The sequence below is a fragment of the Tamandua tetradactyla genome, chromosome 4 (assembly GCF_023851605.1).
Source record: "Tamandua tetradactyla isolate mTamTet1 chromosome 4, mTamTet1.pri, whole genome shotgun sequence".
Lineage (NCBI taxonomy): Eukaryota > Metazoa > Chordata > Mammalia > Pilosa > Myrmecophagidae > Tamandua > Tamandua tetradactyla.
In genome coordinates, this window is record NC_135330.1 from 77,224,945 (window position 1) to 77,242,364 (window position 17,420).

General features: G+C 34.9%; 1 protein-coding gene across 4 annotated transcripts in view; it reads right to left on the reverse strand.

Annotated features, from left to right (window-relative positions):
* GPATCH2 (G-patch domain containing 2) overlaps nt 1-17,420 on the reverse strand; it is a 185,659-nt gene that overhangs the window by 27,383 nt on the left and 140,856 nt on the right. Inside the window, exon 9 of one of the 4 annotated variants that reach the window (XM_077157844.1) lies at nt 8,482-8,726. The exons of the other annotated variants lie outside the window; for them this stretch is intronic. Coding sequence (XP_077013959.1) covers nt 8,642-8,726 — 85 coding nt within the window. The 3' untranslated portion in view covers nt 8,482-8,641. Of the gene's footprint in view, nt 1-8,481; nt 8,727-17,420 lie in introns of those variants that run through there. 4 annotated transcript variants of the gene reach the window in all.

Genomic DNA, 17,420 nt, shown 5'->3' on the forward strand with positions numbered 1-17,420 from the left:
AAGTATGCCCCCTAAGAAAAGCCATGTTTTAATATAAATCCCATTTCATAAAGGTAGAATAATCTGTATTCAATACTGTATGTTTGAAACTGTAATGAGATCATCTCCCTGGTTGATGTGATTTAGTTAAGAATGGTTGTTAAACTGGATTAGGGAATGACATGTCTCCACCCATTTGAGTGGGTCTTGATTAGTTTCTGAAGTCCTATAAAAGAGGAAACATTTTGGAGAATGAGAGATTCAGAGAGAGCAACACTACAAAGCAGAGAGTCCACCAGTCAGCGACCTTTGGAGATGAAGAAGGAAGACGCCTCCTGGGGAGCTTCATGAAATAGGAAGCCAGGAGAGAAAGCTAGCAGATGATGCCGTGTTCACCATGTGCCCTTCCAGCTCAGAGAGAAGCCCTGACTGTGTTCGCCATGTGCCTTCTCACTTGAGAGAGAAACCCTGAACTTCATCGGCCTTCTTGAACCAAGGTATCTTTCCCTAGATGCCTTTGATTGGACATTTCTTTAGACTTGTTTTAATTGGGACATTTTCTCGGCCTTAGAACTATAAACCAGCAACTCATTAAATTCCCCTTGTTAAAAGCCTTTCCGTTTTTGGTATATTGCATTCTGGCAGCTAGCACACTAGAACATGTAGTGAGATAAGACAAAAACAGAACCTAAAGTTGGGAGACGTTCTGAAGGATCCAGATGATAAATAAGCACAGGAGAACCAATATGTAACAGATCTGTGGTACTGGATCAGTTTGGATTCTATAAACTCTTGATATGAATAAACTAACAAGCTACCCTAGAGGATAAAATTCCACACTGGGGAAAAATAGTTAAAGCAAAAGGAAATGGATCTGGACAGAGGCCACAGGGGCAACGCAAAGAGAAGGTCCAGATAAAAATAAAGAATGGAAACAGAAGAGGCAGATATCAGAAAACACAGGGCCATAATTTTGATTAACAACAGAAGAGCTATCCTGTCTCACTGCTCCCTTCTAAAAGCCCAAAAAACCTTACTGCATTTGCAAAATGAGCAATAGAAAAATATTGTGGATGAATCCCATGAAAAATTATTATAGGAAAAAAGATAATGTCATAAGATAATAATTATCCTTAGATAATAATGTTCAGAAAAACATGTCCACAAAAAAAACTATAATCTATTATTTAAAAGCAAGCTAAGGAATTTTTAAAAAATTATAGAAGCTAAGAAAGAACGAAATCATAATTAGAGAATTTCAGAAATGAGACTGGATAAAAGGGAGAAATGATTGACTAAAAAGAGTTGAATGCATTTGTGAAATAAAGAAAAAAGCATTTCAGAATACAACTATATTAGAAGGAATTCAAGAGTGAATAAATATAATGGAGAAAGAGAATATGGTAATATATAAAAAATGGAAAATGCAGGAGATAAAATGTTAAAAATGAAAAGAGATAAAAAGGATTACAGAAAAAGTGATAGCTAGTGGAAATAGGCAAAGAAGAGCCAATATATGTATAAAAGATGTCTTAGAAAAAAACTAAACCAAAGTAATGTAACAAATATGAAAAAGTATGATTGAAGAAAACTTTCTCAAATTTATTAAAGGCCTACCAACTGAATGAGCATATTTTATCTCTGGGGGAAAATACCTAGAATGACCAACATCAGAATATAGTCTAGTCAAAGTCTTAGGTTGTAAACAAAAGGAAAATACATATTGAGCATTTGGGCAAAACCAAGTCATTTATGTAAAGGAAAATCAGACAATTGTCAGACATTGAAAGCAATGCTTTATGTAAGATAATGGAGCAACCTGTTAATACAGTTAAGGAAAGAAAATGTGAGCCAGGATTTTATATTTGGCCAAACTAACCCTTAACTATAAAAGCTATGGACGAAATGTTAAGAACTGATAACAGAGTAATCAGTTACTTCAAATCAGATGTCTGAGAGAGAAAGAGGACAAGGCCAAAAAAGGTAACCAGCTAATTTCAATATTACTGATAATAGGTAACTAACAGCAAATAGCAAAAATGTCCAGTAAGAGACTAAGATTGTTATATAAATATTATTATCAAGCTAAGTGTGCAGGTTTGAAACTATGAGGTACCCCAGAAATCCATCTTCTTTTAATCCTAATCCAGTCATATGCAGGCAGACTTACTGTGGGTTCTTCAAAAACAAGATATGGGACCCACCCATCCAAGGTGGGTCTTAATTAGTTTACTGGAGTCCTTAAAGGAGCTCATGGAGAGAGGAAGATCTCAGAGCCAACAGAGACATAGACGTTTGGAGATGCAGAAGATGCCAGAAGCCACAGGAGTTGCCAGAAGCTGAGAGAGCTGTTTGAAACCAGAAGCCAGGAGAGACAGACAGCAGATATCACCATGTGCCTTCCCATGTGAAAGAGTAACCTTGCAAAGAGAAATCAACCCTTTTTTTGAGACGGTATCTTCTTGTTGGGTGCCTGTGCCAGTTTGAAAGGAATTATGTATCCTAGAAAAGCCATATTTTAATCCTAATCAATCTTGTGACAGCAATGGTTTCTTCTAATCCCTATTCAGTCCTATAGGTTGGAAACACGATTAGATTATCTCCATGAAGATGAGACCCATCAATTATGGGTATTAAACTTGATTAGATGGAGACGTGTCTCCACCCATTCCACGTGAGTACTGATTAGTTCATTGGGATCCTACAAAAGAGGAGACATTTTTTGGAGAGAATGCTTTTTGAGAATGATGAGAAAGCCACAGCAGAGCCGAGCAGAGCCACGAGGCCAAGAGAACCACAGAGTTCACCAGCCAGAGAAATTTGGAAATGAAGGAGAATGCTCCTAGGGGAGCTTCATGAAGCAAGAGGCCTGGAGAGGAAGCTAGTAGATGATGCTGTGTTCACCATGTGCCTTTCCAGATGAGAGAGAAACTCTGACCATATTCACCATGTGCCTTTCCACTAGAGAGACAAACAGTGAACTTCATCGGCCTTCTTGAATCGAGGTATCTTTCCTTGGATGCCTTAGATTGGACATTTCTATAAACTTGCTTTAATTGGGACATTTTCATGGCCTTAGAACTGTAAACTTGTAACTTTTTAAATTCCTCTTTTAAAAAAGCCATTCCATTTCTGGCATATGGCATTCTGGCAGCTAGCAAACTAGAACAGTGTCTTAATTTGGACATTTTCATGGCCTTAGAATTGTAATTTAATAAATTCCCTTTACAAAAGCCAATCCATTTCTGGTATATTGCATTCTGGCAGTTTTAGCAAAACAAAACAGATCTGGTAGCAGAATACTTCCAATGAGAAATTACATAGAAATGATTAATGTGTCATTGCAAACTGGACGGAAGATGACCCTGGTTTGAAAGTGGCAGAGAATTTGGCAAAATTGAGCACTTGTGTTGGATGGAAGGCAGAATTTAAAAGTAATGAGTTGTGATATCTAGCTGAAGAAATTTCTAAACTAAATATGGAAAATATAGCTTGGCTTCTTCTTGTAGCTTAAAGTAAAGTGGGACAGGAAAGGGATAAGCTGAGGACTGAACTCTTGGGTATAAAGAAAGCAGAAATTTATGGTGTGGAAAGTCCTGGGCTTCCAGAAAGTGAGACCCCAGAGTCTAGTGCCTCAAGTGAAGATTTAACCAAACATACAATCAGTCAGCCTTTCCAGCACAAGTCTGGCTTGGAAATGGAGTTATCTAGAAAGAATTTATGGATCATGGAGAGATGACCCATGCAATTGTAGATGCGACCTTTTGATTACATGGAGATGTGGCATGCCCATACAAGGTGGGTCTTAATTAATTTATTGGATTCCTTAAAGGAGTTCATGGAGGAGGGAAGTGCTCAGAGCCGACACAGATGTTTGGAAATGCAGGAGATGCCAGACGCTGAGAGAACTATTTGAAACCAGAAGCCAGGATGGAAGGACAGTTGATGTTGCCATATGCATTCCCATGTGACAGACAAACCCTGGAAAGATAAATTGGTCTTTCTTCCAAGGAAGTATCTTCTTGTTGGGTGCCTTAATTTGGACATTTCCACAGCTTTATTATTGTAACTTTTAATTTAATAAATCTCTTTTATAAAAGCCAATCCATTTCTAGTATATTGCATTCTGGCAACTTCAGCACACCAAAACAGTAATCATTAAGTAAAAAACAAGCCTTGGGTGGGCAACAGTGGCTCAGTAGCAGAGTTCTTGCCTGCCATGCTGGAGACCTAGGTTTGATTCTCAGAGCCTACCCACGTCAGAAAAAAAAAAAAAAAAGAGCCTTCCTAAAAATCAAGATATCCCAGAGGGGGAGTGAGGGAAGTGAGAGAGAAAGGGAGGAGAGAGGAAAAGATGGAGAAAGAGGGAGAGAGAGATATATTTTGCTTATCTTAAGAGCAGAAAAACAGCCAATGGAAGGATAAACCATAAACAAAGCAAAACAAAACTAAGCTATCTATTTAAGGAAGGAATAAGTGGAGGGGACAGAGTAGAAATGAACCTTTGAAAATATGTAGATTCGACTGTGAAAGCTGTTAAATACTTTTATGATATTAGTAAAACAATCAAATTTTTAAAAAGCAGTCTCTGAAAATTAAAATGAAACTAATGAACCTAGCTATAGGTTCATCTAAACTTAGAAACTATTTTAAGTAACTTTTAAAACATAGAAATTTAACTGTATATTCTTTGTGAAATATACACTAAAGACAAAAAGAACAGAAAAAATGTCTTGAAAGATTTTAGTAATTTTTTTATTGGTGGTCATGATGGTATGGTGATTTTGAAGTTGCCGACTGTGTAAAGTGTGATAAATAAAATGAGTAATTATTTTGGTGTCATTTAGATGTAATATTTTAATGTGGTTGAAAAGAGACAGTGATTAAAATTAATAAGGAAAAGTGCAAACAAGGAAGTCCTGAATTCAAAAAGGATCTACTATTACATACCTATGTATTTTATCCTAAAAAAAAAAAAAAAGTCCTAACTTGTTTCCCTTAAAAGACCCAGAAGCAGTGACACCCTTAGTATTCAGATTGTGGTTCCTAAAGACTATTCTCCAATAAAGGAATCAGAACTTTTTAGAGAAATGGCTGAGTTTTTATGTAGGCCAGGAAAGGTCTGGATAAGCTTAGAAAATATAAACATAGCAGAAAGCAAGGAAGAAAACAAAGACTAGTAGCAAAGAAAAAAACTTGGAACCAACTTGATTGATCTCTTATTGGCTGAAGATGGACCAAGTTTAACATCAATTAGTATAATAACTACAATGCATTGAAACATCAGATGTGTTTAAATCATTAAGTTCAAAACAAGTGGGACAAAATATCATAGGTCACCTTTGGAAACCATTATGAACCAATTTCTTTTGAGAATCAATAACTACAGAATCAGTATTCATCATGCTTTTCCTATATGATCTGTATAACATAAATATTCAAAGTAATAAACAAAAAAGAAATGACAGAATTAGAATATTACCCTCTTATAGCTCTTATGAATGGATGAATTCTGGCAGTGATCATTGCGGCTGATAAGTCACAGAACGAAAGATGACAAGACAGTGTACTTCCTGACAAAAGTGAGAATATATAAAACCACCTGTGAAATAGTCTTGCTCCAAAAAACTGAACCTGAGTCTAACCAAATTTCTACATTTAAATACCAATTAGAGGAAACACAAGGGACAGAGGAATATGTTAAATGACAGCATGGGAATAAAATCAGCACTTTCTTCAGATGTAGGAGCCTTAACAACCTGACTTCTTCAATATAAAGAAAAATTCCGGGGAAAAACAGAGAGGAAGAGATAGAGAAGGAGAAGGGAAAAGAGGGAGAGAGAGAGAGAGAGAGGAGTAGAATTTATAGATCAACTGGAATTTAAGATATATATCAACCAATCTTAATAGATGGATCTCGTTTGGATCACAAGTCAAATAATGTATAAGATAAAAGATTATAAAATAATAAGGGAAATGTGAACACCCACTGGACATGTGATGCTATTAAGGCATTATTGTTTTTTTTTTTTTTTTTTTTTTTTTACCAATGTTAGAATGGTATTGTAGCTTTCTTTTTCAGCGGTTGTATCTTTTAGATAAACGTATTGATATCTTAGGGTTGAACTAATATACCTGGCACGTTATTTCGAAATAACCTGAAGTTGGGAGAAGGAGTAGGAGTGATAATTGTCTAAGCCAGTTGATAGATAATTGAATTTATATATTTTTTCACACTTTTGCTTATGATGAAAAATACCATAAGTTGTTTTTAAAAATTGTTTTTACACTCTGACAATGCAAAGTGAAAGGCATCTCTTCAACCCTTAAGACTGCCAATATAAAGTCATTACAGGTTTTTTAAGGCTTAGTGAGAGAGACTCTCCATAATTTTAAGTGACCAAATTTGAAATTAAAATGAAGTCATCCTGAAGTCTGTGTCATCTATTCTGTGTATACCCCAGACTGTAACTTGATGTAAAAAGATTACAGAAATCTCTATCTAAGGTTTATTGTCCTTAGAAAGGATAATGCATAGTTTTCATTCCATCTTTCCAATTAGTAATTTAAGCATATGTTCAGCATTTAACTCTAAATGTTTGCCTTTTCCCCAAGCTCAAAGACAGCTGTCCAAGATTTCAATGCCAGAAAACATTTAAATATCAACATCTGTTGAGCTATGTTAATTTAGTGTAATATAATTGGGCATGAGTTGGAATTGATCAGAAGTATATGAAATAAACAAAGGCAAATTCTCCCCAATATCTTGGTATACAAACACATCACTAAAGATGATGAAAAATAATTATTTCTAAAGAGAAAAGGCAAATTACAAAGAAATTTCTTCTTTTTAAAATATTCTAACTCTATGGGATGTTCTTTTGCTATAAAACTTATATTTAAATCGATTTCATCATGAAAAGGAAGTGAAAATTAGCTAAAATGAGTGATGGTTAAATATTTAATACTTAAATTATTTATAAATTAATTAAACATTCTAATTATGTTTATATAGTTATTAAATTTTCAGATTTTAGGATGATTCCTGTTATATTATGAGCAGTTACATAATATTTAGTATGATTTCTGTTTTATAGACATAGAAGTATTCAAAAAAACTGGAAGTATTTTCAATCCGGCAAATGAATTTAGAAGGTTTATTGTGGGGACTGTTCAAATTTTCAAGTTACAGCTTTTGTTCATTGTATTGTTGATTTAGAATGTTAATTTTCACAGTGATTCTTTTACTGATAAATTAAGAATAACTTGTTTGTTCTGGGAAGTATTCTGGCACATACACACATTGGATTAACAGATCTCCAGATATATGTATAGTGAAGTTATAACCCAGGCAGCAATGGTGATGCAAACTGTTGTGATGTGGCCCTGCAAGTTTACTTTAATCACTTCCCAGAGGACCCATCCCTGGGAGTTAAAGGTTAGTTTAATGTCCATGTCTATTTAATCACAGACCAATTTGGAGAGTGCCAACTCTGAAAGAGACACCTGTCCTTAGGAAATGAACCTCAGACCACAAATTTATTTCAACTGCAAGTCATTGGAATAGTTTTGACATTCTATCATTACTGACGATGGCCAAAATCAACTGCAGTCTTAGAGGTGGGAAATTTTGCATAATTTTAGTCACTGGAAAATACCAAGTTCATCTATCAACTTTCAAGAAAGAGAAGACCTAAGTAATATGTGTTTCATTAGGGAGTAGTTGATAGTTGTTTTTTAACTGCATACTGGATTTACTGCATATTTTCAAATGGCAACTTTCTTTTTTTCTGTATGGGTTACTCAAATTAAAGTGAAAAACAATCTCTTAAAATTCCAATTGCCTATAACTAATTTTATTTAGTATAATCACAATTTAAAATAACCCTCTATAATCATTAATTTAAAATCTGGCAAGGAAGGTTAGAATTTCAGGATGCCAAAAGGATAGGAGGCATGAGAATTGGCAATCTGAGAATAGGGCCTTTGGAAAATACAGTAATTTGGCCATATACAGTTAAACAAATGAATTAAATCCATTAAAAATCATTTTATGTCAGATATGTGGTATGTTTCCAATTTTTCTACTCTAAGAGTATCCACAATACAACTAAAATTCAAATTTTATTTTTAATTAGAACATATATGTGATAAATGTATGAAAAATAAACAAATATTGAATGTATACATTCTAATTAAAGGGACTATATGAATGCTTTCTATTTGTTCATTCATGTACCCAAATATGAATGAATCAAAATAGTCTAAAAGATACTTTTTTATCAAGAGGACAGGGTAAACATTTTTAGAATAGAAATTTTAATTTTAAAATCAGTATTTAAAACCAGTTCCAACTACTATTTTGAATATATAAATGTAACATATGTAAGATATAAGTTGAGAGATTATTGCTTTAAAATTTGGTATTGAATCACTATAATTTTAATATGACAAAGGATTTGCTTTAAAATCTTAAATTTATAAAGACAGGATGTGTAACTTCTCCCCTTAAATAATTAAAATGAAGCATAATTTACTTTTCTGATATTACATGAAAAACCACATTAGACAAATATAGTTCATGTCATTAACCAGTACTCTAATGAACAGTTATCCTATCCCAATTTATTAACAGCTGCTCAAAATGTAGTAATTAATAGTTTCATTTATTTTTGGCAAACCTGCAAAATGACAAATAGTTTTGTATCTGTTGCAAATTACGTTTCCTTCCCGAACAACATATGACACTGTGGGGAAGAGAGAACAAGTTGAATCTTTGAATATCTTTGGATCTTTAGAAGATCAAATAAAGACCAGCTGTAATTCTGATTGTTTCAATTGTAACTAAAAATAGTGATCTGTATCAACATATGAAAACTAAAACATTCTTTATTAATGTTAATAGGAATGTTACTTCTAAACTGATGAGAGAAGGCTGACATGTTTCTGTGTGTGTGTGTGTGTGTGTGTGTGTGTGTGTGTGTTTGAATGTGATGGGAAGTGTTTTAATTCTCTGAATAAATACATCAATGCATTTTTCAGTTTCAGAGACTCATTTTAATATTAGTACAATGGCAAAAAAACTATTTCTTTTTCCTATTAATTGATAACATAATTAGAGCACCGCATTTGAGGAATATCAAATCATTTGACACTTAGTGGAGAAAAAAGTTAATGCTTCTAGAAACTAAATAAAGGTGACTTAGCAAACACATGTTTCTTAAAGATGCTTTAAGTAAAATATCAGGTAAAATATTTTTGCTTGATTCCATATTATATGTCAGAATACTAGATGATTTGACCTTTGTGCTTCACAAGTATAATAAAGAATTTTTTTAAATAAGGAAATGTAAACAAACCAAACACAAAATGAAACACACACCAAAAATAGATCTTAAGAAAAAAAGGTCCTGGCATGATGCAAGAAAGTTCAATAAAGCTGCTGTAAATTATCAAGCTTGTTGCATGGATTCTTGGAACAATAAAGTTGTTTTTAAATACTGAAACAGAAAACAACAAATGATTGGAAATCAGGTTTGAAAATTAAGACAAAGATAGGGGTTGAAGAAACAAATCTAGGTATCTATGCTGGTTTGAAAGGATTACATGCCCTAGAAAAGCCATATTTTAATCCTTGTCCAATTTGTGGAGGCAACTATTTCTTTTAATCCCTATTCAGTACTATAGATTGGAAACTTGATTAGATTGTTTCCATGGAGATGTGAAACACCCAGTTTGGGTATTAACCTCTGATTGGAGGGAGGCGTGGCTCCACCCACTCCAGGTGGGTCTTGAGTAGTTACTGGAATCCTTTAAAGGGGGTTCCATTTCGGAAAAAGCTTGAAAGCCACAAAGAATGATGAGAGCCTACCCAGCTAGAGACTTTGGACATGAAGTAGGATACATCCCTGGAGGAGCTTCACGAAACAAGAAACCTGGAGAGAAGGTAGCAGATATCGCTATGTTCACCATGTGCCCTTCCAGGTGACAGAGAAACCCTGAACTTCATCAGCCTTTCTTGAGTGGAGGTAACCTCTTGTTGGTGCCATAATTTGGACATTTTAATAGATTTGCTGTAATTCAGACATTCTCATGGCCTTAGAACTGTAAATTTGCAACTTAATAAATTCCCCCTTATAAAAGCCATTCCATTTCTAGTATATCACATTCTGGAAGCTTGGAAACTAGAACAGTGTCACTGGCATTTCCCTCAATAAAATTCTTATGTACACTGTCCTAAGGTTAAGCTAGGTGTTTTGTTTTAAATTTTCATTTTTTCCCCTCAAAAAAAAAAAAGTTTGTTAATCGTTAAATACTGACAATGATAGGTAACAGGTAGTTTTTTTTTTCTAACTAACAATTATATATGCTTTTATGCATTTAGTTTAGTAAAGGAATTTTGTGTTTTCTCCTAAGTATTTATTCACATTTTCAAAGGTTTTAAGATATGTAAAAATGATGGAATGGCACAAATCAACAGAGACATTTCATCTAATGAAATATTAAATGAAATAACATATAAACATATATGAAATATTAGAGAGACAAAATACAATAAAATGGAAACAAAGCTCTATAGTAAAAAATTCAGAGAAAACATTGAAGAGATGGAAGAATGACCAAAAAATAAAACAGCATACACTAATCAAACAGAAGTATCAGATGGGAATAATCAACATGATACAAGCAACATGAAGGAATATTAAAAAAGGAAAAATGTAACTGCAAGCACTGCAATACAAAATCTTTGGGGAGTGCAAGAAATATATTAAGATAATATGATGAAATTTTTCACATCACTCATTATCTGACACACCTACTATACCAGGATAAGAGCTACTCACAGGGAATAAAATTGAAGCAATGAACTAAAAGGAAGATGTAATATAACTTGAATCAGTTTGATTAAATGATGCCTGTATTCTTGCTCTTGTGAAGCTTCTGTATGCAGTGGAGAAGCTTAGCCTACCTAAAGGTATGCCTAAGAGTTACTTCTGGAGGACCTCTGTTGTTGCTCATATTTGACCTCTCTCTCTAAGTCCAACTCTGCGAGTGAAACCATTGCCCTCCCCACTTTGTGGGACGTGACATCCAGGGGTGAAAGTCTCCCTGGCAGCATGGGAGATGACTCCTAGGGATGAGCCTGGCCTTGGCATGATGGGATCAAATATGCCATCCTGACCAAAAAGGAAAAAAAGAACTGTAACAAATAAGGTATCAGTGGCTGAGGAGTTCAGATAGAATTAAGAGACTACTCCGAGGGTCATTCTTAGGCAAGCTTGTTAGACATTGCTACCTATCATAACTTGACAAGCCCCAACTAAACCATTCCTGCTAATCCTAAAGAACACCTAGGGTGTTATATATGATTCTATTAAGGTTCCATGCACTAGGTTAACTTTCCAAAAATCTACAGCTACCAGATGGGTCCCTAAACTAGATAACTCCTGGAATGCAGAGGGGGCAGCCTCTCCAGAACATCAACTAGTTTATCGCCCTATCCCATATTATCAACAGCCTTTTCCAACAACTCTTCACAGAGTATGAAGAGAAGCAAGTTCAAAAATACAAAGAAATCCTCTGCCATTTGAGGAAGAAGCATAAGTATAGGATACTTTGAGAATACAGAGATTCTTTTATTGATGATGTAGAACTTCCTGATAGCGTTGATTGAAATTATTAAAATGGGTTATTTGTTTGAAGGAGACTTTGCTAGAATGTCACTTTTTTGGTTTTATTACACATAGAATAGTCAAAAAGTTGACAGAGAGACAACTCTCCTGCACCTATAATTAATTTAAAGAGCTAGATGGATATTAAATGTGGGTATGGCAAATAAATAAATAAATAAATAAAAATAAAAAATAAAAAAAAGATGAGAAATGGTGCAAATTAGATACACAGAACAGCAGTGAATTGTGTCATAGGTAGTTGTATTGGTAAATATGACTCCAAAATTCATCTAGAGAGATCTTGAAAATTCTCTTGAGGAGCTGAGGGCGAGATGTAATATACCACAAAGGCTAAGGCCATAATTGCACAGTCCTTTATTCAGAGCTTCAGCAAGAAATACATAACTTAAGAGCATACTACAGTCATGTACTTCAGAATCTTACCTTTTAGTTGCTAATAGCAGACCACTTGTGCATTTATCTTTTCTTACTTGCCTGGTATATTTTTGGAGTAAATGATTCTGCAATTTATTGATTTAATGCACTAGAGTTCTCTTCTCTAACTTTTACATTTTCTGCATCTTGAGAAAGGAAGTGCAGTCACTCATTCAAAAGGGGGTAAGAAAAGTCAGGACAATAGTAAAAACACTAAGATCGAAAAAGGCTTTCAAGAAATAACACATTTCAAGAAAAATACATACCAATGAAGGTATAGAATTTTGGAATAGCATTTAATGAAAATTTTAACACAATTAAGTTTGAGTAAGTCTCTCTGTGTTTATTTCATCCTTTTAAATTGCCCGATGCCTAACACAACTAAGGGCCTCAGAGAGACAAGAAACAATACTGCATCAATAAAACAGAATACATAAAGTATAAGATGCCAAAAGAGCTCTTGAAATGCAAAGTAAAATAACATTTTTATATCAATAAAAACTTTGAGCATAAAGTTGGACAGAAAAGTCCCGAAATCTCCCTAAAAGATAGCAACATAAAAGTAAAAAATTAAAAAAAACCCAGGAGGATCATTTGAAAATGCTCCAACATCCAAATAATTGGAGAACAGAGACAATGGCAACCACTGAAAACTAAGACATTGAAGCAATGCCTTCAAATTCCTGGGGCAAATGATTTCCAAAGGAGAATTAAAATACCAGCTAAATCAATTTGGGATTTTCTTTAAAATATAAAGAAAGGCATTTTCAGATATGTAATGTCCCACAAATTTAACCTCTCCTGATGTCTTTCTCAGAAAGCCCAATAAAATAATGGCATGGAATTCAGGAAACATGAAATCCAATATAAGAGACAGGTGAAGGAAGACCCCAGTATGATAAAGAAGAGAGATCCCAGGCCGTTAGATGTGCAGCAGGTCCAAAGATCTATCAGTCCAGAAGTGACATGAAAAATGGAGAGCTCCAAGAGGGATGCCACCAAGAAAGAATGGAGAAGAGTTACACTTCTGTGAAAAGGTGTTGATGAATTTGGGATAGGTACATAAAAAACAAAGGAAATTAAAAACAAGACAATTATCTTTCCAACAACAAAGAGATACACAAGATAAAAATAAAATCATAGAACAGCATATGGCTCACCTATGAGTCAATATTTACTTACATGATCATATTAATGCAAACAGTTCATATTCATTTAGTGCCTACATAATGATATAATTATTATTGAGAAAGAAGGAAAGAAATGCAGATGTCATTGCATGTGTATTAAACTAAAAACTTCGAGAAATAGTAAGACAGGCATGTGTGGTAGTTTGAAAATCATGTTCTTAAATTTAATCCATTCTTGTGGATGTACAACTATTGTAGGTGGGATCTTTTTGATTAGGTTATTTCAATTGAAACTCTTACTGGAGTCCTTCATGGGAGGATAAAACACATACAGAAGCTAAAAGACACAGAGTGAGGAAATCAAAAGAAGCTCATGGAAAAAGCCCCAAAAAGCTAAGACAAGGACATATCCAGAGAAGTTAAGAAAGATAGAAGAAGATATTGCAACCAAAAGCTGAAAGCAAGGAAACCTGGAGAGAAAGACCAGCAAATGCTGGCCATATGCCTTCCCATGTGACAGAAATGTCCCAGATGCCAGCAGTCTATCTTCAGAGTCCAGGTATTGTCCTGTTGATGCCTTAAATACATCATGGCCTAAGTACTGTAAATTATAAGCTAATAAATCCCCGTTATAAAAACCAATCCATTATTGGTACATTACACTGAAGCAGCTTTAGCAAACCAAACAGCATGTAATTTAGAAATATAGAAGGTTAATACTAGAAAAATAGTTAAAAGAATTGAAATTTGTTTCCTTTGGAAAGTGAAATTAGGGAATGGGGAAGGAAGAGCTGGGGTTCACTTGATAGTATATCTTATAGAAAGATTTGACTTTGTAAAGTGTAGATGAAAAACTGACAAAAAATGAAATTTAACAAGTGCGTAGGGAACAAAAGATGGAAATGACAACAACAAAGACAACAGCAGCAACAGTATCATAGTTGTAATAAGAACTAACATTTAAATTCATATGAATGGGCACAATTTTAAATGCTTTATAGGTGTTAACTCATATATTCCTTACAACACTATGAGGTACTTATTCTCTATTTTACGGGCAAGTAAGCTGAGGGACACAGAGGTTAAGTATTTTGCTCAGGATCATCCAGCTAGTAAGTGGTATAACCAGCATTAGAAGTCATGCAGTCTAGTTCCAGAGGCTGTACACTCAATTGGTGTACCGTAAAATCAATTTGGAACTCATTCAACAAATATTTTACGCAACAAGTATTTATTGCTGTAGTATCAGTCACTGGTTTTGGTACTGGATATATACCAGTGAGTAAAGCTAAGACCTTTGTGTCATAGAAAGTAAAGAAAGGGTAATGAAGAGGGATAAGAAAGAAGATACATAAAGCAGGGATAGTGTGGTGATGTTCATGAAGGGGGCTTTTCTTACGCTGAGCAGAGACTTGAAGGAGATAAGAAGCAAGCCATGGAAAGAGTTGCAGGGAGGGCAGCAAATGCAAAGGTCCTGAGATGTGAGTGGGGTTGATGTGCTAGAGGAACAGCTAAGAAGCCAATGTGAGTGGAGCAGGTGAACAAGAGTTAAAGTAGTAGGAAATGCGGTCAGAAAGGAAGCAAAGTAAAACAGGATCAGTTAGCATATAGCCTTGTAGGCCAGGAAAAGGACTTGGGGGTATACTTGGAATGAAATAGAAAGACACTGGGGATTCTTTTTTCTTTTTGAATATTTAACAATTTTACTAAGGTGTAATTGACAAAAATAAATTGCACATATTTAAAGCATATCATTTGATAAATTGTGCCATATTTATATACATGTGTAACATTACCACAATCAAGACAAGAAAACACCAATCACCCCCAAAAGTTAATTCATGTCCCTTGTATCCTTCTCCTTTATCTCCCTAACCTCCTGCCCCATCCCTAGATAACAACTGATCTGTTTTCTGTCACTATACATTAGTTTATATTTCCTAGAATTTTATATAAATGCATGAGTTGTGTCAATTCTTCATTCTTTTCAATTGTTGAGTATAGTATTCTACAGTATGGATATACTACAGATTGCTTACCCATTCTTTTGTTGATGGACCTTTGAGTTGTTTTCCTTCTTTTTTTACTGTTATGGAGAAAACTATTAAGAACCTCTGCGTACAGTCTTTGTATGGAATATGCTTTCATGTGGACCATATACTAGATCTTAGTTCTAAGAAACTGCCAAGTGGTTGTCCTATTTTACATCCTCTGCAATAGGGTATGACAACTCCATTTTCTCTACATCCTCACTGACGCTCTGTGTGGTCAACTTTTAAAATTTAGCCATTCTAATACTTGTCTGGTGCTTCTTTGTGGTTTTAATTTGTATTTTCCTAATTAGTAAAATGCTGAACATCTTTTCACATACATATTTGCCATCCATATATTCTTTGGTGCGGTGACCTATTCAAACTTTTGCTTTTAATTTTATCTATTGATTTTTAAATTTGAGTTGATTTCTATTATTAAGTTCATTAATTCTTTGTATTTTTTTGTTTAACAACAGGAATTTTCTTGCTCACAGCATCAGAGGCTAGAGCTTGCTTTCTCAGAAGTCAGTATCTTTTGGCTGACTGGAATCTTTGGGGGTCCTAGGCTTTTCTGTCACATGGTGTGCTGTTTGAAACTTATATACCCCAGAAAAGCCATGTTGTTTTCCTAACCCAGTTGTGTGGGGCCAGACCTATTGTTTGGTGTGGAAACTGAATTGTTTCCGTGGAGATGTGACACACTCATTTGTGGGTGTGACCTTTTGACTGGATTGTTTTCATGGAGATGTGATACACCCTATTGTGGGTGTGACCCTTTGATTAGATGGAGATGTGACTCTGCCCATTTAAAGTGTATCTTGTTTAGTTTACTGGAGTCCTTTAAAGGGGGAAACATTTTGGAGGAAGCACAGATGCTTGGAGAACAGCTGCTTTCAGAGCTGACAAGAGAGGCAGATATTCGGAGATACTTGGAGTTCTGACAAATGAAGCCCGAGTGCCAAGCAAAGACTCACAGAAATAGCTGGAATTTGAAGAGAAGAAAGCTCCAGTCCTAGGAGATGTTAAGCTTAGAGATGAAACCCAGAATTTTGCCCTGAAGTAGCTAAGTCAGGACCCACAGATGCTTAGAAAGGAAGCCACTGGAATTAGAAGCTGGAAGCAGTGGAACTGGGAACAAGGAACAGCAGATGCCAGACAAGTGCCTTCGCATGTGACAGACATCAGCTTTTCTTCTTGAATCAAGGTATCTTCCTCTTGATGCCTTAGTTTGGACATTTTTATGGCTCTAGAACTGTAAATTTGTAACAACAAATCCCCTTCATAAAAGCTAACCTGTTTCTGGTATATTGCATTCTGGCAGCATTAACAAAACACATGGCAATGCATATGGTGGAATCTTCTTTCTCTTCCAGATTCCATTGACATCCAGCTTCTGTCTGCTCCCTTCGGCTTCTCCTACCATGTCCAATTTGTTATGCTTATAAGGACTTCAGCCATATTGGATTAAGGCCTGTTGTCATTCAGTTTGGGTATACCTTAACTAATGACAGCTTCAAATTTCCTATTTACAAATGGGTTCAAACCCACAGGACCAGGGGTGGGATCTGACCATACCTTTTTGTGGCAGGCATGATTCAAGCACCAACAGTGAGAGAGATGATGAGTTCAGTTTTAATATATTAAGGATGAGATACTTTTGGATCAGGAGAGATGTCTGGTAAATAGTTGTATGTGCAGGTCTAAATCTCAGGAGTGAGATATGATCATTACTGGAGGTCTTTATTTCTTTCTGTTGCTTCATTCCACTGTCTACTGTCCTTTCTTTTCAGTCTGAAGAACTCCCTTTAATATAGGTCAGTCTAGTAGTGATATACTCCCCCAACTTTTGTTTATCTAAAGTTGATGATATCTCATCTCTTCATCTCTTCCTCATTTTTGAAAGACAGTCTCATTCAATATAAAGTTCTTGGTTAGAAATTGTTTTCTTTCAGCACTTTAAGTACTTCATCCCATTGCCCTCTTGTCTCAATAGTTTATGAGGAGAAATCAGTACTTAATCTTAATGGACTCCTTTATACATAACATGTTGCTTTTCTCTTGTAGCTTTCAGAACTCGCTCCTTGTTCTTTTGCATTTCACAGTTTGACTACTATGCATCTGGGTACATTCTCTAAAGTTTATCCTATTTGGGGGTCATTGGGTTTCTTGGT